This window comes from Epinephelus moara, chromosome 2, assembly GCF_006386435.1.
Source record: "Epinephelus moara isolate mb chromosome 2, YSFRI_EMoa_1.0, whole genome shotgun sequence".
Taxonomy (NCBI): domain Eukaryota; kingdom Metazoa; phylum Chordata; class Actinopteri; order Perciformes; family Serranidae; genus Epinephelus; species Epinephelus moara.
The window spans coordinates 16,819,296-16,842,878 of NC_065507.1; the positions used below are offsets into that span (position 1 = coordinate 16,819,296).

Consider the following 23,583-nt stretch of genomic DNA (forward strand, 5'->3'; position numbering starts at 1 on the left):
CCACACAGCACACATAGGCACATATAACCATCTCCCACTGTAAACACAAATGCATCTACATTAAGAAATGTCCACTGACACTTGTGAGGCAGGCTCCACGGTGCAGCATCTCACTGCAAATCACAATATAAGTGTGTGAATGTACAGAATGATTTATTTTTCTTCTGTCTTTCTCATCGGCAAAGATCAGTGTAAAACATTCAGGAAGCAGCTTGTCATCTTCAGCCAGCACTGACCATCACTTTCACCAGTTAAAACGACCCTAGCTCATATGAGCTGTCACTAATTAAGGTTATTTCTGTGGGTAAATTGATGACATGCCAGAAATAAACTTGGCTGTTACTGGTTTGTAAACTATGTGTAAGCCTGTGTCAGTACTTGGCCTTAGGTTGTTTATGAGGTAAAAGGCATCTCTGTAAAACCTCAGTATAAATGTGAGTGGCTGGGTGTTTTTTTGTTGTTGCCGAGAAAGATATGATTTGTTTTTCTCTCCCATTTTTAAACTAGTTGAACTTTTATTCATATCATACTTATATTTTATAATGATCAACTTAATAGTTCTGAACCAGGGCGTTAAGCATTTTGATCACATAGCTCATTAAATTAAAATGTGTCAAATTTGGAAGGCTACAGCTTATTTCTGTGCATCAGATACAAACTCAATCAACATTTGGGTAAATATAATTATCTGATTGGATTCAATATAACTCAGTATTAAGGTACTCAAATTGTTGCCAAAGAAACGTCCGCTCAAAGTGGGCAGGAGAGGAGGTCGATAGGATCCAACAAATACCAGACAACATTGTTTGCGGTGTCTGTGCTTCTCAAAGCCAGATGCTTTTCAGCAACATTTACAATCTTTTCCTGACCACAACTAAGTAGTTTTGTTGCCTAAACTACTTAGTTTACTGTTGATCCCTTCGGTGTCAAAATACAACACAAAAGGCTGCCCCTTGATCATTTTAGTAAGGCCAGGGCTTCTGCCCAAGTGGCAGAATATGACGAGTTGGGATGAGATCATGTTAAATAATGGGAATCATGTGCCAGATGGTGAGGCTGTGGGGAGATGCTGAAGAACATTGACATGACATTTCTGGGAGCACATCAAACAACTACCCCAAGTGACACAAAGCTAGTAGCAAAATAAAGATTTTTTTAAAAAGTGAGGCATCTCTCAATCTATGTCACTCTTTATGAAAATGACTGAGTAGATTGAGTAAATCCAATCTTCATCAATCATTCATCTGTCCATTGAGATCCCTTATACCTATACCATCCTCCCATTTTCCACATCCATCCATCTACCCATGTCTAGAAATGGGAATCAAGAACCAGTTCCATATAGTCTGATCCATCAGAATCACGTGCCTCAGAGCTTATCAATTCCATTTATCAATGCTGGCATGTTTTTGTACACAAATATCCCCTCATTTCACACTATGTTCAGAAATAATAAAACAGTTGCACTGACTGAAAACCTGTATAGGCCTTCTTTTGTTTCCATCAATAACAAATTGATAGAGTTTAAATAAAGGATCAAGCCAATAAGCAAACTTGATAACGCCACTGAAATCCAAAAAATCAAATCAATGTCCAGACCTATCAATGTCCAACACCAAAGTATAGCAAAATATGTCAATCACAACACAAACCCTTCCAGTCAATAATATATTTTGTCATCACCATGGCAACCACACAATTACCATATCAGACCAAAGGCAAAGATTAAAGGAAACTGTCCTCAGCAGGAAGGGGTCATGGCTAAACTGGCTACTTCATATAAAGTCTTTAGTGGTTAGCCTAAGGGTGGTCGTACATGAAGTAGATCTTTTGGCAATGCATAGTGGATCTCAATAACATTGTCAAAATGTATTAAACTCTTGTCTTTGGTGCTGCTCTCTATCATTAATCTCAAAGCTTGTACAAATGTTACAAGCCACTGTTAGCATCTTAATGCATTTTCATAATGCAGTGGCAGCTCAGTGGATGGTGCACCTGAACTACAGGGCTTCCTGCAGCGTTTGGTGGTGGAAGAATCAGAAGAATTTGTTATATTTTTAAAGAAATATAATATTAGGCTTATTAAACTTTGGGGAAAATGAGCAGTGGCTCTACATCACACAACAAAGGCCATTTATTTGATGAGCTATGTGATTGTTTAAACTGTCGTAAACTAACAATTGATGACAAAATATCATGTGTCAGGATGTGCATGCTTCAGCTCAGCAGGTGACTGATTGTACACCCGCTTCATGGTAATCAGGAACGCCACGATGTTAGGGACAAAAACCGTCTGTGTTTTTACAAGTTGGGAAAAGTAGAGACAAACAAACAGACTGATAATCATCAATTGGACACACAGTTTACCTTCAGAATCCTGAACTGTACCCACATGTTAATTTTCATGCAAACACTAAGGCACAGACATCCATTATACAAAACATTCAGAGGCCAGACCAGAAATGTGGCTACAGTTGGAGACAGAGGTTAAAACCACGAGGAGATGAACACGATAAACAGGAGATACATTTTAATATGTAAAATACAGCTGATTAAATGTAAAACAGCACACAGAGATGCATGAACAGACAAAGCAAACAAACATACAGATCATAACAAGTCACATGGCCACGTAATCTTATGCTATGAACGCAAACTATGAACATGTAAAATACAGAAAGAAAGGGAATTCATCTAGTTTGTGTCGCAAAAGATAAAACTTACCTTGATAGGTTTCCCATCAGGCGTCAGCACTTCCTCGGAAAGCTCCATCATCTTCAGAGCCATGTGTGCAATTGGCTTCGCATGACTATCAACCTTCTTGTGAAGTCCTCCTGCCACACAATAGGCATCGCCTATTGTTTCAATCTGTGTGAGAAATGAAGGAGGAAGGGCAGAAACTAAAATGAATTAGTCTGGCTTTGAGTGTAATACACTGATGTGTGAAACTATGTAGCCATTCAATCACTTATGCCATCTCCACTGAGGAGCAGAAATTAAAAGCACTCCTTCATTCCTCTTGTAATGTAAGAACTACAGTGTCTGACTGTTTCTCTCTCTTGGCCTGCATCGTTCACAGTAAGAGGTGGTGAGCATTTGGAGAGGATCTCACGAAAGCCACTTACAGCACCTTGCACTGCTTGTGACCCAGTCTGAGAGGCCAGAAAACCCAAACATAAAAGGAATTTCTATTGATTCATCTTTTGCCACAGCAACCATCACAAGGTCCCTGAAATTCAGCCTCACCTTTACCATGTATCATCACAGAAATATGGCCCATAATCACAAAATCTTCCATCTCACTAGATGTTTTTCGATTTAGTTAATAGTTTGACTGCAATTTATAAAACACAAGACAAATGTTTTTTTCCCATTATTATCATTTATAAGGAAATATGGAATAATTCACCCACAAAACTTGTATATAAATTACTCACCTCATGTTAACTTGAATTCATAAAGAAAACTTTTATTATTACTCCCACATGCCTCCACAGTGAATGAATAATCAAAAAATGGATAAAGTTCTTGATGATTGATGATTTGGAGGAAATGGGAGTTTAAAACACATCTGCATTAACAGCCTCATGCACAGATGAGTAGCGTGCCTTGGCATTTGAACTTTGCTCAGTGGAATGCACAAGCAGAGTTCAAACACAGGTACTTGCCCAGGTGCACTACTTGTATACGTGTGTTTTAAATAGCCTAGTAAGGTTTGGGAAGTACTGATCATACGACTAGAAATGAGACTTAGATTATCCTGCATGAGTAACGAGAGGGTTTTGCTGTTGTTCAACGTGGCCTCCTTTACTTCAGTTCATCAAGAATTTTCTCTGCTTCTGGATTCTTTGTTCACCGTGGAGGCATGTCAGAAAATTCAACGTAACACAGGGTGAGTAATTGATATACAAATGATCATTTTGTGGATGAAGTATTCCTTTAAACATAAATGGTTGACGCATTTTAGTGTGCCAAAGTTAGCTTTAAGCTAAAAATGGGTGTGAAATGTTAATGGTTTGGTAGGGAGAGATGCTTGGATTAATCCAGTGCCATCATTATTATCTGAACTTCATGACAAATTATTTGTGGCTTGTTTATGCTGCAGATGAGAGACCATGTCACTTAGGGCCTAATTCACAAAGAATGAGCTGCGGCCGCTGATAGCACCTTGAATTGCACTTCACTTGCACCCGCAGTTTGCTCCGTCTTAACGTCCTATTCACAAAGGACATTGCGCTAATGATATACCAGCGCAAACATGCCCACAAAGTTTGGCAGCTGAGTGCAGTTTGCCCCTGATTTGCCCCTGATTGCAATTAGCCACATGGCATGGCATGGTAAGTGTTTGGCAAAGTACTGAATACTGTATACCCTCATGTAGTGATGTCTGCTGGTGAGTCAGTCTAACAGTGTCGGATGGGTTGAGGCTGTGGATTTGACCAAGTTTGACCACTTTATCACTATTCCCTCTCACTTGTAGCTGTTTTTTCGTTATCTTTTGAATTTAATATGAATTATGGAACCGTTTTTGTTCACGTTTGTTTCCCCCGTTTCGTAAAATAAATTATTGAAAGTTGCTTTTGAAGTGTGTGACAGAAGTGTGTTTTGAGAACGACCGCAGACTGTCACCTGTTCAACGCATCAATATCTTCGGATGCCATTAAAGTAATAATGATTATAATAATAATGTCAAAATATTATTTACAGACTGATTTAACAGACGATCACTGCTGCCACGATCACTGGAAAGTCTGGGCGAGAGGCTTCCACACGTTTGAGCTTATTATGCCAGAGACTGCAGTAATTGAATTACTTCCCAAAGCCAAATTCAAATGCATGTTAATAAAGCAAAACAAGGAGTTTCACTTTCATGGATGTGTTCACATATTTCCAGTTGAAGGAGTGAGCTAGCTGTCACAGCAGCTACCACAGTCCTTAAAGCAAAAAAGAAAAATAGATTGCACAAGAGAGGAGAAGGAGAGGAGGGGGAAAGAAAACTAGGAGACAAACTGCTCTCATTTAGGCCTGCCACCGGCTAAATCATTTCGACAGTAACCATGACAATGGCAACATATGAGTGCGCCAATCTTCTCACCATGTCCTCCTGTTCCTGCTTTCTCTCTTACACATACACACTCACTCTGCAACTGCTACACACATAAACACTCTCTGTATCTCCTCTTCTCTTTCTCCAGGCATCTGATACAGTACATGACATTTCTGAGAGATAACACAGGAAAAAATGCATTTTTTGAGGGGGGAAAGTGGCAGGTATGTGGTGATGTCACAGGGATTGAGGTATAGAGATAGAGAGTAAAGATGATGCTGATGATGGAAAGAAGGAAGGTGGAAAGAGTTAAAACAAGAAGAAATACTGATCTGATGAGAGAAAGTAAGGATGAAAGGAGGAAGAGATGGCAGCATAGAAATAAAATTCTATTTCTATGGACGGTTGCCTACAGTGAAGACTGTAACTAGGCCACACTGTCAGATGGACAATATTGACACATCTTTGTTAAGCTCCCACAGACTGGCCATTAATAAGTTACTTTTTCCACAACACAAGCTCAAGCTCGCCTATTCATGATAGCGCATTCACATGTAGAGAACACACACACACACACACACACACACACACACACACACAAAAAAAAATACATCCTGTGCACAGACAATGGCACAACCTAAAGATTTAGTTTCAGAGACAGATGGTGACACTTTGAAGACCCCATGGAGAGGAGGCTCTATAAAGCCTTGTTTCCATCAAGCAGTCTGGTTCGGTTTAATTTAGTTCGTCACATATTAGAACGGTTATTTTTGTGTTTCCATTATCAAAAGTTGTGGATGGTACCAACAGAACCACTCCTTTCCATCCTGTTTTTCATTATTCCTCTGCTGAGGTACCTAGCATACCAATCCGGTCCTAAAAAGTGGAGTTAGAAACACTGCAGTCTATCAGTTGGTCAAGAGAGAACCTCCAATCTTGCTCTAGAAGGACTCAATGTACAAACACGTTATTTTTAAAAAAATATCCCATCGATTATAGAGACTATAAACACTCAAGACTTTTTTGTTCCGAAAACATCGGTGTTCAACCACATTCTGTGGATGATCAGGGAGGTGCAGACGTTCCTCTGCTTCATCGTTGAAGAGGAAATACAGCGAGGGCTGGCCGGCGCAGTGAGGAGGCTCTTACCATCTGGTAATTACCCTGCCTACATTTAAGAGTCTGCGAAGGAAACTCTAAATAGATCTATGGTTTAGGTACATGTCTGCATGGGTTACTTTCTGGTTCTACATGAAGGATGCTACACCAAAATTGTTTGGTGGAAATATGGCTTAAGTTCCTGGGAAACTTTTGTGGTGACCTTATTCAACACAGGTGTACACATGAACCAATACATATGATATTCAGAGCTATCTTTGATTTAGAGGTTGTCTGCACATGGCTCTCAACATGGACGTGGCTTTTGGGCTTATGCAGCTAATGTTGCTAACAGTGCTGACAGAGCTAACGGTGTTAACCGGGGGGAAACCAGAGGGTGGGGGCTACGCCTCTGTGACGACCCCATCCTGATATCAGCACTAACCACTGTATGAGCGCAGTGCAGAGTAGTGGTGAATAGCTAGCCAGTGGAATACACACACAGGGGTCTCACATGCACACACAGAGACAGCGTGACTTCATTCTCCGCTCAGGGCACCGTTACTCCACTACATCTTTACATACACTTTACATAATTGTTGTTTGCTGCTATGTATATCACATCAAGCCTCCTTAACTGATACCCCGTCGTTTCACAGTACAGAACCCTCCCAGTGTATTTCACATCATCCCAACATCCTATCTCAGCAGGTATTACTACATCACATAAAGAAGATGTGTGCATCTCTCTGTCTACTGACCTTATAAACATCCAGAATGCCACACTGGTAGTCGAATCGTGTGTAAAGCTCATTCAGCATGGAGATGACCTGCATGGGTGTACACTGGGCACACACAGCAGTAAAACCCACGATGTCTGAGAACAGCATCGTGACGTCATCGAATTTGCGAGCAGGCACTGGCTGGCCCTGCCACAGTTTCTGTGCCACATCACCTGGAAATATGGAATAAAGGAGATCCACGGTTCTCCTCTTTTCCTCCTCCAGCGCCTGGTGAGTCCGCTCTAATGTGGCCTGGGAGGAGAGAGACGAGAAGGAGATTAGGGGGTTTTGTTCTGTGTGCTTTGCTTTGATGAAGGCACTGATGACAACGATGCGGAGATGTGGGAGTACTGCACCAAATTAAAACTGCTGGTGCACGTAAATGTATTTGTGTATTAGTTTGATTCATTTTTGATTGTGTGTATCTGCATATGCATAACTGTGTCTGTGGGCGAGCTTCTTAATGCCAAATCTGCCTGATGCAGTGCTATACCATTGTTCGAGCAGGCAAGTCAACTAAGATATAGTTATTTATAACAGCGGCCTGGGGGAGTAGTCGCAGTGTGAGAGTGTTGCAGCGAGCAGATGCATAGGATTGGGTCAAGACTCAGTGGCTTGCTCAAGGGTACTTTGAAAGCAAATTATAAGAGCAAGTCCCGGGAGCCATGTTCTTCCAGCCATCATGAATCAGCCGATACGCTGGATTTAACATGTTCGCTTCAGTGAGTCGTCTCACATGATGGAAAACAAAAATATAAAGCTACCAAACATACTGAATTTTTTTTTTTTGCATTTTCACTATTTCAAGTGTCATGGTCGCAGGTTGTCATTTGGTCGTTTAGTGTATGCTGTGGCCTGTTAGTAAGGCTTAGTTGTAATTAAAGCCTGCGAACCTAACAACAAATGATTTTACCAGTAATGCCTCGGCTGTGACACAAGCTAGTGTATGTGATGAGCTTACTGTAAATTCAAACAAATATATTCCACCAACCGCTCTACCTTAAGTTTGTCCATTCTCTTCTTTAGTCCATCCTGGGCCTTGGCCTGCTCCCCCACCAGGATAACGTCCCGTGTGGCATCGTGGATGGGGATATCTGACAGATGGAGGCCCCTGCCCATCAGCTCCTCCAGCTTATCAACACGAGGCGAGCCCAGGAACATCAGGGAGCAGGACTCGGGCACATGGATCATTTGACCCTTCAACTCCATGACCTGTGAGGAGCAATCAAATGAGAAATTAAAAGTGAATCTTAATTTTTTTTATAGATATTCACTTAGAGAAAGTGAAATGTTACAGACAATCCTGCAGAAATACACTGAGCCAGAGGAGAGGGGGGATGGAAGACAGGTTGTGAGATCTAGACAGCATGCTCATTATTGGCCTCTCGTTACTATGGATGTCATGTCAACCTGATACTTGCTTTTCTTGAACTAATGTGCTCCAACGTAGGTCATTAACAAATAATGATTCACTGTATTTTCTTCTATAATTTCTCCCTACATGAATTTAGGTGTATAAGAGTGATTTAAGAATGACTCTTGAATATATAGCTAATTAAATATGTAATTATTTTTTCCATTTACCAACTTCATTGCAGGTCTACGGAAACATGTCAAGGTCATATTGTGGCAACAACTTTAGATTTGCCTTTGTTATTTGTGGACTTTTCCTCAGCGTTCAATACGATTCAGCCCCACCTGCTGGTGGAAAAGCTCACCGAACATTTCAAGCTGGACTGTAACATTGTGGGTTGGATCTTGGACTCTCTCACTGACAGGTCTCAGAGGGTTAGAGTAAATGAGCACATATCCACTCTATCAAAAGCATCAACTGGATCCCTACAAGGCTGTGTTCTCTCTCCTCTCCTTTATATCATGTACACAAACAACTGCCGTAGTAAATTTGACAACCATCACATTGTTAAAAAACAACTGCCGTAGTAAATTTGACAACCATCACATTGTTAAATTTGCAGATGACACAGTTATTGTAAGCCTGTTAAATGACACTGAAATGTCCCATGGTCCCGTTTTAAATGAGTTTTTAAAGTGGTGCAATGAAGCCTTTTTGGAACTGAATGTCACAAAAACAAAGGACATGTGCATTGATTTTAGATGCAACCACCCTGCCCCTGTAAACGCCACTGTAAATGGAGAAATTGTGGAGATTGTCGATTCGTACAAGTACCTGGGCATCATAATCGACGATAAACTGACTTTTGAGGGAAACACCGACATGCCGATCAAGAAAAGCCAGCAGCGTCTGTTTTGTCTAAGGAAGTTGGCAAAGTTCCAGGTCGACAGATCTCTGATGACAATGTTTTATAGATCTTTTATTGAGTCTGTTGTCACCTTTTCTTTTATTTGCTGGTTTGCATCACTCAATCTGAAACAGAAAAACTCATTAACCAAGATAACAAAAGTCAGCAGTAAAATCATTGGCACTCAGCAAAAAACCCTTTCAGATCTGTACAATAACCAGCTATCAAAGAAGGCAAAATCCATTATGTCCGACAGCACTCACCCCCTGCATTCAGAATTTAAGTTCCTGCCCTCTGGTTCCCGTCTCAGACAACCATTAGCCAAAACTAACAGATACAAATTCTCCTTCATACCCTCTGCCATCTCACTGCTTAACTCTGTACAGTACAGGTAGCATCATCATTAGTTCATATTTTATTCAAGTATGCGTTTTTATTTATTTAGGTACGACTGATTTTATGTGACTGTTGCCTTGTTGTTGTCATTGTTGTTTGTTGCTGTTGTTTTTATTGCTACTGCGGCAGAATCAATTGCCTCTCGGGGACAAATAAAGGTCTTGAATCTTGAATCTTGAATCTTTGGAAAATGCGCCTACAAGCATACAAATTATGAACATATTGAACACAAACATACCTTTCTATGCTTACATGCCTGCGCACAAACCCATGCCTATGCACACACACACATACTTAACCACAGGTGTACTAGAGTGCAGCTTGATTTCTATCCAAACATAACCCCTGTCTAGACAGTAGTAACTGAACCTGACCTAAACCTGGCAGGCATTCTGTTTTTATGCCCAAACCGACCTGAAGCGGACGCACTTAACATAAGCTAAAACACTGAGCTTGTGTCACCCTGTCAAGCAATGGTTGTTACCATGGTTACAGCTTGCCTCCATCATTTTTACACCATATTTTCACAAAAAGAACTTGAATCAACATGTGAAGTAGGCCAAACCAGACCTGAACCTCAGCATAATTTGTAAATATTTGTTCAAACCCGGCCTGGCTCAGGTCATGTATCCACACTTAATGCAGTGGTTCCCAACTGGTCCAGCCATGGGGTCCAGATTTCTCCTTAGTCATTAGTTCAAGGTCCACACAGTTTAATATACTCAGCATCATACTTGCGTTTGGCCTTGTTGTGAAGCTAGTTTACTGTCTCTGTTATGCAGCTGTCCGTTTGTCACTCACTCTACAGCAGGAAACAGCACTTCAAAATAAAAGCTTTGTGCCAGAAAATCACTGTACTTAAAAATACATGTAGTTTTTTACAAACTCGATACATTTTAGAGTCACTTGCAGTCCATTCAGAATGGTTGGGAACCACTGCTTTAATGTATACACGCACACAATGTTGCACATACAACGAGATTACAGCAAGAGCAGATTACTGTGATTAGGCTGACAGTAAATTTAATTTAGCAATGGGAGGCCTAATATATAATGCATGCTGCCCTGTACGGAGAGTGCTTGTAAAAACTGAGTAAACTGGTGACCTAGTTATTAAGGAGACAATCCTGTCATCAACGTAATGGGCCCTATTTAGATGGTCTAAAACGCGAAGCGCCAGGCATGCGGCACATGGGCGTGTCCCAGTCACTTGCTAGTTAGACAGCATGTTTTTAGACTGTGCACCATAGCAGAGAGTCTAAAAGGGTTGGACTTACTCTGTGAATTAGTCATGGGTGTGTTTTGGGCATATCATTCAATAAGCCAATCAGAGTGTCATCTCTCATTCCCTTTAAAAGAGGTGTGATTGGAGCGTACAGCAGAGAGCTAGTTCTCATTCCCTTTAAAAGAGGTGTGATTGGAGCGTACAGCAGAGAGCTAGTTAGATGGTGGACCTACCAACTGGAAAGAGTGAGCGTTTTATAGCTGAGGAGACGGATCTCCTCGTGCAGGAGGTGGTTTTATAGCTGAGGAGACGGATCTCCTCGTGCAGGAGGTGAAGGCCCGTCAGAACCAGATCTACGTGGACAGCAGACAGGCACCCAAGCTCCCTGAGGATTTCACAATTTCATTTGTTATTATTACAAATTTTGATGATCATTATTACTGCAGTTAGATCATTCTGATTAATGACTGGCCATTAAGACGTGTTTCTGATAAACATTTTAATGTGCACAATAATAACCTTTCACATTGTAATCATATTTTTATTTGTTATCTTTTGCATATGTGTGGCTGCTCCGTGTGTGTCTGAGCAGAGTGCACGCGCGTTGTGCACCCGCCTAGAGACGCATATTACTAACTTGTTTAACAGCGAAATACTGCGCCGTTGACTTTAGACCAGGTTTTTGTTGGTCACTGGCGCATTTGCTTTTTACGTCATCTAACTAGCAACGCGCCATGACTGCGCCTGACCACTCCTCATTTTTAGACCAACACACCCAGAGAAGCGCAAGTTCATTTGCTAGTTAGACGACGAGGGCGCAGGGCGTGAAAATGACAACTGCACCTGCATCTAAATAGCAATGACACTCGCGACATGGATTATGCGCCCTCCGCCGTCCGCTTTAGACCATCTAAATAGGGCCCATAGTCTCTGGTTTGACCCACACTGTCTATCCACATATTTTAGAACAACAAATGCTTAAACTAGGATCATATGTAATATTTTTGAGATTAAGCATTCGAGTTATGAGACAAATCAAAATTCAAACAGAAGATAATGGGCTGCAGATCTACTAACAGTTGCAGTCTTATTGTTGACAGTATTTGCAAATGATGAATAAGAATTGGTTTCACTAGCTTCTCGACACTTTGCTCACAAGCACTTCGACATGATGACAAATATGCAAAGGTCCTGCTGAATGTCCTCAGCAAAGGTGTGAGGAGTACAAACAAAACAGCCTGCCTCTTGTTCCTTGCAGATACAGAAGAGAGAGATTGAAACGGGCATGGCTGGCTGATTACCCAAGGAGATGTTGAGGAAAGACATCGCTGCCCTTTTGAATATGACTCTTCGCTGTTTCATGGTGCTAACTACGAGAAGCCCCGTGGATAAGCCACTCGTCTCTCCCTGGGCACGATTTCTCTTCCTCCTGCTCAGTCCTTGCCCCCGTTCCTTCGCTTTCTTTAGTTTCTCGTTCTCTCTCCGTATTCACCTGTCTTTCATTGCTGCCCCCCCACCCCTCTCTGTCTCTTCAATTACTTGTCTCTCTCTCTTTCTCCATAGTGTCAGATAGATTATTCCGCCAGCGAGCACACTGCAGCCCTGTTTTATTTATAGCACAAGGCTCTCCTAGGTCTGCATAATACATACAGTCTACATCTACACACACACAGAATACATCCAGTGGGGAGACACACATGCTGCCCCTGACTGTCTGTTTCCCAGAAACATTGACATACATACACATAAACACACATACAAACATATATGCACATACTGCCGACAACCCACAGGGTCTGAGGTCAAGACACACCCATCCTCTCAAACACAGCCTGGTGTGATCCACTTAGTACAAACTGACAGATTCAGAACACACTCACATATATTCATTCAGTAGTTTAACAGGCAAGGTTATTCTACTAGCACATTTACCGTATGCCTAACATCTGCACACGCTGCCACAGCAACACAGCAGTAGTCACAGTGTCATGTGGGAGTTTAAACACCCACTCAAAAACTCATTTATGACAGGAATTTACCCGAAATGTTAGCTGAGATCTGGGAACGCAGCAACATCGCTACAATCGTCAGACAGGGCAAGTTACAGGTTGGCATCTTTCTCCTTCTTTTTACCACCTCTACAGATCTCAGCAAGACTACGAAAATAAGATCCATGTTGTCCTTTAAATCTTTAGCAATTACAAATGGGAAAAAATGGTTTGAAAAGATCTTTTATTCCTTGAGACGAATGGATTTTAGAAAATGGGTTGCAACTCTGTATCGGGAGGATGTCCCTGATATTTTGTACATTCAGTATGTGTATATGATGGAAAAAAATAGATGTGACATTTTGTGAAATAGGACAGCTACAGTAACAATTAATGATTTGTTACTATTATCAATTTATCCTTTGGTTCCCTGGTGGGTCACAGTCCAAAAGTGGGTTGTAGGTCCACTCTGAATGGACCGCAAGTTACACTGGACTGTGTCAATTTTGTTATTTTGAAGTACGGTGAATTTCTGGCACAGAGCTTTTGTTTTGAAGTGCAGTTTCCTGCTTTAGAGTGAGTGAGAGAACTGACAGCTACTTAACAGAGACAGCAAACTAGCTCGACAACATGGCCAAACACAAGTATGATGCTGTGGACCTTGAACTAATGACTACAGAGAAATCTGGACCCCGTGGCTGGACCAGGTGAGAACCACTGAATTTATTGATACTGAATATTTGAAATGACTTCAAAACTCATTTTCTGCAGTTTCACTACACTGATACCAGCTGCGCTCTCTTGCTCTTTGTCATTGTTAATGTTTACTACAGTCATTCTGCTGCTCTCTGGAACTAAGAAAAGTTGTCCTTGTCATGCTATAGCCTTGTTATCTTTATTTTTTAATAAAAATATTCAGTTGCTCTCAGTGGTATTGAAAATGGCTCTAAATATCTACCATAAAAACTTCAGTTAAAAGCCAAGTCCCAATTAAATGTCCTGTCCCTTTTTCTAGCCTGGTGTCGCTACACATTTTGACAAATAAAGGCCTGTCTCAATTAGATGCCAGGGGTCTCATTTATAAAAATTGCGTACGCACAAAATGAGGCCTGAAAGTGGCGTGTGCCATTTCCCCCAACGCAAAAGTTGTGATCTATAGAAGCAGACTTGATGGTAGAAACTTTGACCCACACTTAGGAACATTTCAGAGACAGGGAACTGGTGACACAGATGGTGAGGTGGAAGCCTGATTGTAGACATTGTTGAATATTTTTTTGGCGCACGCCATTTAGAGCTTTTGTCTGTACGTACATTTCTAGTATGGATCATACACACACTTAAATAATAACCCTGGTCTGTTTGCCAAGCAGTTGGGTGTATAAAATCAGGTTGTTGGCAACACGCTTGAGCTAGCGTTAGTTAGCTGTCTAGATCGCACCTCAATGTGGAGAAACCTTGAACACCAAAGAGTATAGTAATTCATTCAGATTTAGCAGCCTGGTAAACAAGAGAGACAAAACAATTGTGACTCCCAACCTCTAATGCTGTCATTAAGTCAGAATATGTGTCCATTAATCGATTACCTGGTAAGTTATTCATATTCCTTTAGTCTGTAAGGGTCCAACGAACAAACAAATCAAAAGGGTTTTTCATAAAAATGAATCCAAGTTATGAAAATTGTTTTAACAGGATAAAGTGGTGTTGTGTCAGTATACCAGGTGCTGTAATCCTCAAATGTCGTTAAATGAGTGTCATAATGGAGCAATGCCTAATGAGGTAAACGTTAAAAAGACCCCATATTTAGGTTACACCATGAAGTCTAGACTAAATCAGTGCCCTGTCTGTGGACACTGCAGCCTCAAATGTGGGTTGCCCTGCATCACAGCATCAGGACCAGCAACTTCATCACGCCATCCCGCAGGACCGGCATAACCTTCCAGGACTGCAAGACTGCCATTAGTGTTCAGAGTTGTTCTACTGTTGTGCTGTTGTGTTTTTATGTAACTGTTTCATTACATTTTCCTGTTACACAATGGAGGTTGAAGTTTCCATCTAACAACCGTTGTTGCTTTTTTAATCATGTACAGTAGGTATAATTATACCAGTGTCTCACCACCTTACTCTCAGTGTCTATGTTCTTCTGTCACTCTCATTTTCTGTCTCAAACTCTCTCACACACACACTGATGCACAGCTACAAACATACGTCGACACACACACATATATACACACATCCCTGGAGGCAGTTGTGTTGGCCTAGATGTGCGTCTCTGTTAAACTCAGCACTCTCCTCTCCTTCTGCCTGCATCTCTGTCATCACAGCGCAGAGAAAGAGGAGGTGAGTGAATGAAGGAGGAAGGAAGGGCAGAATGAACATAGTGGTTAGGAAAGAAAGCGACACAGAAAGAGGGGGAAGGGTAGGAGAGATGGAAGGCAGAGAAAATGAGGTGGGAAGGCTAAAAAAAGAAGAAAATATGAGAAATAAAAGCACTGGAATAAATAGCTGGATGAAAGAGGGAAAGAATAACACAGAGAAAAGAGAAATGAAGATGGCCCACTGAACTTCAGGGAGGCAGAAAGTAGGAAAGGCATGTAAAATGTATTTTTGCAAAAGCAGATAAAGACACAGCAAACTGTAAGAGAGGGCCAGTATGTTGTGTCCTAGTCAGTATGTAGTAGTGAGTCTTCTTTGTAGCAGGCTGTTACACATTTACACTGAGCCCTTGTTCAAGGTCGCTGCATCGTCACCACAAAGAAATAACAGTTTTTCAAGGTTCTGCACCAGAAACTCTGAGAATTCTTCACAGATAAACCATGCTTGTTATAATGTTTTAATGCATTATATCAAGGCATGGAAACAGATTGTATGGAGCTGGAACAATAGAAAAACATTGGGGTTTTGGGAGTCTGGTTAAATACATCATCAAATGAATACATTAGTAATCTATGCTAGTGTTATTTACCTTGAAAAATACATCGTAAATTGAATTATCTTGCCCTTTTAACTTAATTGTACAGAGTAATTGTGAATTGACTAAACTTTTTCTTCTCATAACCACTACATGTAAATGCACATTTAAGATCTGAACACAAATATATCTGTAACACATGTATCCACTTCACATCTCGCCCAAAATGAGAAGGTGAAGCTGTCAGTATGTAGCTACTTCAAAAATTAATAACATTTGCAGGTACCATGCTTTTCCAAACCTAGCTAACAATTATTTGATGACATGTCTTAATCAAATTACAATCATTTCCGTTTTTATTAAATGGGATCAGATGTCCGTAGCCAACAATGCTAGTTACACCTGGGTGGTTATTCCTGGGCATCCTTGGTAATTTATCATGGGAATTTATTTTGAAAGGACGGACACAGGAAGTGGCCGCGCTGAGCAGCAGTCAGACAGGAGTCACGTTAATTTCCAGAGCTGGTACCTGCGGTTATTCCACAGGCTAGTTAATAACGTGTCGGGCAGGAAATCCAAAGTGTGGGATCATTTTGAGAAGGTGAAGGACGAACCCAAGGTGATATGTAAACTCATCTTCATTGGTCGACTACAAACATGACGTATCATCTGAAACATGGAAGTAGCTACATGCCCATTAGCCCACAGCGTCATTAACAGGCGGCTCGCTCAGTGTGTGACGTGCACTTGTAGATAAAATATAGGCCTATATTAATGAAGGTTCATTAGTACGGTTTTGTATTTCTCTGTAATGTAGCACAGTGTTAACAATGTTACTGATACTATTCTTTCTCACACCTTCAACTCAAACCATTGCGTTGCCCCGCCCAAAACATATCATTTAATCATTAAATTAATATCATAAACATGCGGGCGACTAGTCGACTAATGGCTCTAAATGATGACTATTGGTCGACTAGGAAAATTCTTAGTCGGGGCAGTCCTACTCTTTATGCAATGTCACCTGACATTTTTTTCACATAGGCTAAATTTGCCACTTTAATCTCAGACAGTATCACTGATTGGCTAATGCTAGCCCTAACCATGACCTCTTTGCCCTAAACCTAACTTCCTCCAACCTCAATAAGTGAACGTGACGAGTACTAGCCAATCACAGCACGCAGTGGGATCCATATTGTGTATTTATACTTGAGGTTTTTATTGTACTGCAGACGTGGCTATGCCTTATAATAGCAAGGCCTGAGCAGCACACACTGCGATGTTCACATTGTACCAAGATGATCTAAATGTACAGATTCAGGTTGAGATTGCCATAGGCAGGAAAGAAGCTGAAGGTAGATGAAAAGGAGTGAGGGAGAGGAAAGGATAAAAAAACAGCTGGAAGGGCCAGAGGTGAAAATAGAGGCAGAGATAGAGGGGGAGTACGGGGAGAGGGAGACGTGAGATACATGAGGAGAAAGAGGCACACTGGACTTGAGGTACGAGAGAGAAAGATGGAGAGAAGGATAGCGGGAGGTGGAACGGACAGCTAATGGATTGTCTTTTGTGAGCAGACTCTGGCATGTCAACACACTCTCATTTGCATGAACAAGCACTGAGCAGCGAAGAGTCAATGAGTCAGCCTCTCTCATCCCTCTCTCTCTCTCTCTCTCTCTCTCTCTCTCTCTCTCTCTCACACACACACACACACACACACACACACACACACACAGACACACACAATGCTGCAATGCTCTTATCTTGTCAGACCCTGGCTATATTCTGCCGTACTCTTACATCCCACCCTCACACTGAAACAAATGCACACACTCGCACACAGCATGTAGCCTAGATAAACACTATGTTACAAAAACAAAGCGCACATTTTCATGGGATGTGCTTGTACCTTCCTGTTTCAGATGATGGAGTCGAGAGAAGTTTAAAGTGCTGATGGCCTATATTAAAAAAAAAGAAAGAAAAGAAATCCCACCTGTGAGGTAAATTCATTCTGTGATTCAATCAGGAGTTGATTATTTGAGTAGTTATTTATTTATGAGTATTTATGAGCACTGGTTGAGTCACATTGAAAATCCTTCAGGATTTTATATAATCCTACAACGGAAGGACATAATCCGTCTGCACTAGATTGATATTGGATCTAGAAGATAAACTTTTAAAAATCCAGTTAATGAAGGAAAAAACAGTCCTTTCTATGTGAAATAGAAATAGCATCAAAAACCTTTGGCGCATATATTTCTTTTACATACAAGAAACTTGGCCATGTAGTTTGATGATTGTTTTTTCCTTTAATGCAAAAATAATACGCTTTTCATGCTGTCGCTTATTGGTCAAGTTTTAGGGCTCCGTTCCCTTCAACATTTAAAATGAGAGAAGTGCCAAAACCTATGGTGCAGATCTGCCAAAATGTAACATCATGAAGAAAATTGTGTGTTTAAAATGACATTTAGCTCAAGTAAACTTTTTTCTGTATAATTTTGGTCCCCTAAATCTGAAGACATGAGACCTACGCACAGCCCAGCACCAACTAAGCTAATAGTGATGGGAACCTAGCTAGCACAGATGCTACAGGACTCTAGAGCTGAGCAGGCAGGGTGGTGAGATGATCTCACCAAGTGAGTTTTAAGGACTTGTAGCCACTAGATGCACACCTTCTTGGCTTTACACTCCTTACTGGGCTGCTGGAAAGCTGCAGGGAATCTAAAGGTCAGTGGAAATGCTCAGTGCTTATAGACCCTTTTACAGCCGACGTCATCAAAAAGATGCATGCGCATTTTGGCAACGGAAGTAGCATTCTTCCCAAGTCATTCAGACAAGTTATGAAGCTGCAATTAGACATTTTACCAGCACCAAAATGTTTGGTTGTTGCATGTGCAGACAGTACAGAATCGGTATTCTAATGGTGGTCCCAAGATGTACGGGATTCTGAGAGGATCACGACCATTTCAGAGCAATCGGCGGCGTCTATGGCTGCAAGCTATCGTAGTTTTCCGTCATACACGGTGATCTTGTATCCTTGTCTTTGACTAGGAAGGATTTCTGATTTCAACACACAGAACCCTGAATCTATGTTGTGGAATTTGATGTTCTGCACATGTCCACAGATAACGTAGTCGTAAGCATCTAGTGACTTGTATGCTCGTAGTTTCCCCCTGGTGTACACGCTAGGTTTCTCATTTAAAAAGGTGTACATATCAGGCCACTGAGTACTGAGCCACTTACTAATGGTTAGTGCCCTTGTATAGCTTTACAAGCTGTTGCAGTCCACTTGATCTTTTTCCGTTGCCAAAATGTGTGCACATCTCGTCTACATCATCATTTACAAGCTGTGAAAGTGTCTATACTTAGCTTCCAAAGACAAAACACTTGATGCTAAGCAAAGCTACGAGTCAAATCTGTTCATACTGCTTATTATTCACATGTATTGTTGATAACGATGCTCCAAAAATGTGTTGAGTATCTTAATATACTAAAAAAAATATTATAGCATACATTTTTAGGCCAACTGTTGGAATAATTATGAAAGAAAGACATGCAGTAATTCTAAGTACTTTATGAAACCTTAACATCTAATAATAACGTATACTTTAGCAATCATGCTCTTAACTATCTCATAAGCCATGGGGAGTTCTATGCACTAATATAAATGCCATTTTAGGACATTTCACATCAGGGACAGCGCACGCTGATCAACGTCACTGTAAATCCACAAATGTTGTTTATGTTCCAGTTGTCTCTGTGCCCAGTGTTGACGTAGGCCCAACTCAAGTGGAGTTTTGTAACAGTAGAAAGCTAGTGCTTACTTTTTCAGGATCACTTTTTAATCCAGCTAAAGTGGTAAATCTGAGAGAGTACATTAAAAAAAGAAAACTATTACTTTAACAATTAGACTAAAAATATCTCTCAAGCTCATTACTTTTGGTGTTTTCTCCTTGTCTCTTTGCCTCTTTCTCCTCCTCCTTCGTATTTTCATTCACTCTGTTTTTTGTTAATTTGTCAAGAGAAGACAGAGACAAAGGGCAGTGATTTTCAAAGCACTCTGCACCGAACAAACTACCACAGCAGTGATTTATCTCGAAACAGATCAAAGGTGCTGCTAATGTCAAAACCGTCTTTGTACTCAGACACGCAGGTGCACACATGCACACACAAACAAATCTCATCCAGCCTCCCCTACACATGCAATACAGTAACATTCGTTATATAACAAGCATGACTTTGCAAATATGAACACCCTGATGATTCCTCATGTATTCCCCAGCCTTTACAAATCGTCCTCGTCCTCAACATCCCCTCTTAACAAGCCTATTACACTGAGTACAAATGTCACAGAGAAGAGCAGAGTTTGTGTCTGAATACTGAGAACATGCCATTTTGTCAACAACTGCTAAAAATCAGCTGAAGCTAGTGCAACTACTGGTTTATGCTCCGGCTCCACACATAATGTTCACTTAGACTTTCACCATGAAAAAAAAAAAGCACTGACTCATCCTAACCAGAATTTTGACTCCATGACCCACAGAGTCTGGGAGCTTTTGGATGTTTACAGAGATGGCATCACTACTGTGGAGGCAGGTGTTGTGATTCATGGATTCTCTGTCTTATTCATCCTGTTATTTTTAAGAGAAAGAAAATATCAGCATCCAAGTAAACCTACATCCACAGTTTGGCCCAAACAAACAGCATCAACATTTACATTTTCCCTCATAAGGCCCAGACACACCGAACCAACATCAAAGAACTAGTGGTGATAAAGGCTGACTGTTGGTTCACCTCACATCACCTGTGTCTTGGTAAAATAGGTGCATTAACACACTGTGAAGACTACAGTCAGTGGCCAGCCAGCATGTACATTCTGCACCTGTGTGAGAGGAAATAACTCTCTATAGCAGCAGGTGGTAGTTGTCTGTATTCATCATTTAAAAAGGGAAACCAGAAGACCAACAGAACGGATTCAAGATACTAGTTAGTAGCCAGTTTGCACATTAACACAATCCAATGTTGTAAGAACAAAGTATATTTACCGTGCAATAGCAAACAATAGCACAAACAATTACAAACCATTTTGCTAAAGAGTTCAGTGGCAAATGTTTCTACCTCATGCCCTCTTGACTTTAGCCACTTGTTTACTTTCCTCACTTCCGTTTCTCTTCTTATGCACTGATCTAAACTGCCAATCAGGGTGAATTCATTCACTGACAGGCCCTGCCATGTCCGATTCAACTGGATCTGCTAAAAAAAAATCCAAAAACGGACGACTAGTGCCAACGGTACAGGACTCCCCGAAAAAACAGCCCAGAAAGTAAGGGTGTTACCTTGTATCTGATAACCCATAAAAGTGTATGCTTATATCTGACTGAGATGGGAAGTCCCAAGTCAGGAAAAGCAAGTTCCAAGTCCTAAACTTTAGGTTTCGAGTCCTAAACAAGTCATTACGAACCCTTGACCAAACATCAGAATCAGAATCAGAAATACTTTATTGACCCCCGAGGGAATTGTACATATAATGCCATTTTAACACCACTGCGTTATTTTTGTATGCATTATCTTAATTGTATTTTATTTTTTCAAACTGGCGGTCAGTAACTCAGCTTTCATTCTTCATGGTTCTCTCCTGCAACTTGACTGGATTGGATGCTATCAGATTGGTTCAAACAAAGTGGATCATCTGAGATATTAAGTGTCAACTTGCTGGGAGTTGATTCAGGAAATGAAAGGAGACAAACTGCTTTGTGGTCCACTGTAAATAACATTCTTTTAATTCTTTATGCTTGGGGGAAGATATCAACTATTTTCAAGTCAAAAGGCTCTCAAGTCCAAGTGAAGTCACGAATCATTGGTGTTAAAGTCTGAGCGGAGTAGCAATTATTTTCTCTTTTTTTTGTCAAGTTAAGTCTACAGTCATCAAATTTGTCACTGGAGTCTGACTCAGGTCCGTGTAATATGATTCAAGGCTGCATCTCGGAATTCTGAACTTGGTTCAGCTCTGTTTCAGGTTTCAAAAGCAGCACCCCATATCAACTGTCCTTAAAAGTGACCTGATGAATCAGTGATTCTGGGTTTGTTCAGCAACTCAGCAGTGAAGCGTGGCACGATGAAACACACATTTACTGTTAAGTTCCATGTATTTTTTTTTTACCCCTGATGCATTTGCTTAAACTTGCTGTGTGTTGTTGTTTAGCCGATTTAACAACAAGCTAATGTGTATGCCCAAACCTGCTCCAATACTGTTTGACTGAGACAGGAAGACTAGGAAAGGAGGATTCATACTAAGGATACAGGAAACTGTAGTGCAAGGGAATCATGATGAACAAAATTATGTACTGGTTAAAGGAGAGTTTTTGAAACTGCAACCTGTGTACACTCCCCTGTGGGCTGACCACAGTGCTCACACTGAGCATAGAGACACAGAGAGATGAGATTTGACCTTTTCAGCAGGTCTTTGGATGTCTCTTGCACAGTCCATGTCCCTGGGCGAAGAGAGGAAAAGAAGTCAAACTGAAAATCCACTACAGGACACTCAACACACACACACACACACACACACACACACACACACACACACAGTGCAGCACAGCGGAGTGGTCTTTTGTGGCCTCTTTACCTTGGCCTGTCGCCTTCTCTAGCTGCCCTTTCTAGTGAAAATGTCAGCCCATCCTTCTCTCTCTTTGTTCTGCTTCTCTGCCCAGGTGACATAAGATTCATACAACAAAAATAAAGAAAAACAATGTCCACCCACACTGCTCCACAAACACACACACCGCATCACGAATCCTTCAAGTGTCTGACTTAAACTTCAGCAGCGCCAGGTCTGATCACTGGTGACACGAACAAAAGGGAATAGAAAAGGCATCTACACTGACTCAGTGAAACCAGCATGAATGTGCTGAAGTACCTTTTATCAACCAGTGGTCTGAGGATGTGAGAGATGAGACAGATATATGGTCAGCACACAGAAGCAGAGCACGGATGCATCAGCTAACCCTGAATGCAAATGCAACCCTTTTATTGGACTTCCTGTCAGTAATTCAGGTACATTTTCAATCCCACTTATTTGGCATCTAAAAAGGCAAAAACACACATGGTTTGGGGCAGAAGGTTTGCATCAGTTGACCTAAGAGTGTGAGAGGGAATGTGCTGGTGGAGGAGCTCGGACAGGTAGGGGGAGCCAGGTTGTGTAGAGCTTTGTAAGTGATGATGAGGAGTTTGAAGTGGATGCGCTGGGGGATGGGGAGCCAGTGGAGGTTATGAAGGATGGGGGTGATGTGATCACAGGTGCAGGAGTGTGTGAGGAGACGAGCAGCTGAGTTCTGGATATACTGGAGTGCCTTAAATGTTTTGGCTGACAAACGGTAGAGGAGACTGTTGCAGTAGTCTAGTCTGGAAGTGATGAATGCATGAATGAGGGTCTCTGCAGCTGAAAAGGAGAGTGATGGACGGAGGCAGGCGGTGTTTCTGAGATGGAAGATTTTGGTGATGTGTTTGATATATTGGTCAAAGTCTGATCGAAGATGACACCAAGGTTACGGACATGGGGGGAGGTGAGCACAGTGGAGCCGTCAATGGAGAGGGAGAAGTTACGGGTGGATAATGGGTGGTAAAATAAGAACTGTATTCTCTCTGACCCCTGAAAATCCATCATAACCTGTAAAAGCTTACTCACATTTACAGTAGAACACATCTTTGTAAGAGATCTGATCTGTGCGACCACCATAATATGCAATCAGACCAGTGACACAAGGTGAACCAGAAAAAAAAGTAGAGTAGAGTCTTATCAGCGCGCTCTCATAGAGAAGTGGAAACAGGAGACAGGGGAAGACTCCGGAAAGAGAAAGCATTTAATGAGCAATTGTTGTTACT

The 23,583-nt window shown here is 41.3% G+C and overlaps 2 protein-coding genes across 2 annotated transcripts in view; both read right to left on the bottom strand.

Annotated features, from left to right (window-relative positions):
- alkbh8 (alkB homolog 8, tRNA methyltransferase) overlaps positions 1-23,583 on the bottom strand; it is a 159,187-nt gene that overhangs the window by 62,139 nt on the left and 73,465 nt on the right. The window lies entirely within an intron of this gene.
- The window catches only part of gucy1a2 (guanylate cyclase 1, soluble, alpha 2), a 50,225-nt gene that overhangs the window by 6,850 nt on the left and 19,792 nt on the right, over positions 1-23,583 (bottom strand). Inside the window, exons 5-7 of the mRNA XM_050075046.1 lie at positions 7,927-8,139; positions 6,907-7,179; positions 2,725-2,868 (exon numbers count right to left, since the gene is read on the bottom strand). Coding sequence (XP_049931003.1) covers positions 2,725-2,868; positions 6,907-7,179; positions 7,927-8,139 — 630 coding nt within the window. The remainder of the gene's footprint in view (positions 1-2,724; positions 2,869-6,906; positions 7,180-7,926; positions 8,140-23,583) is intronic.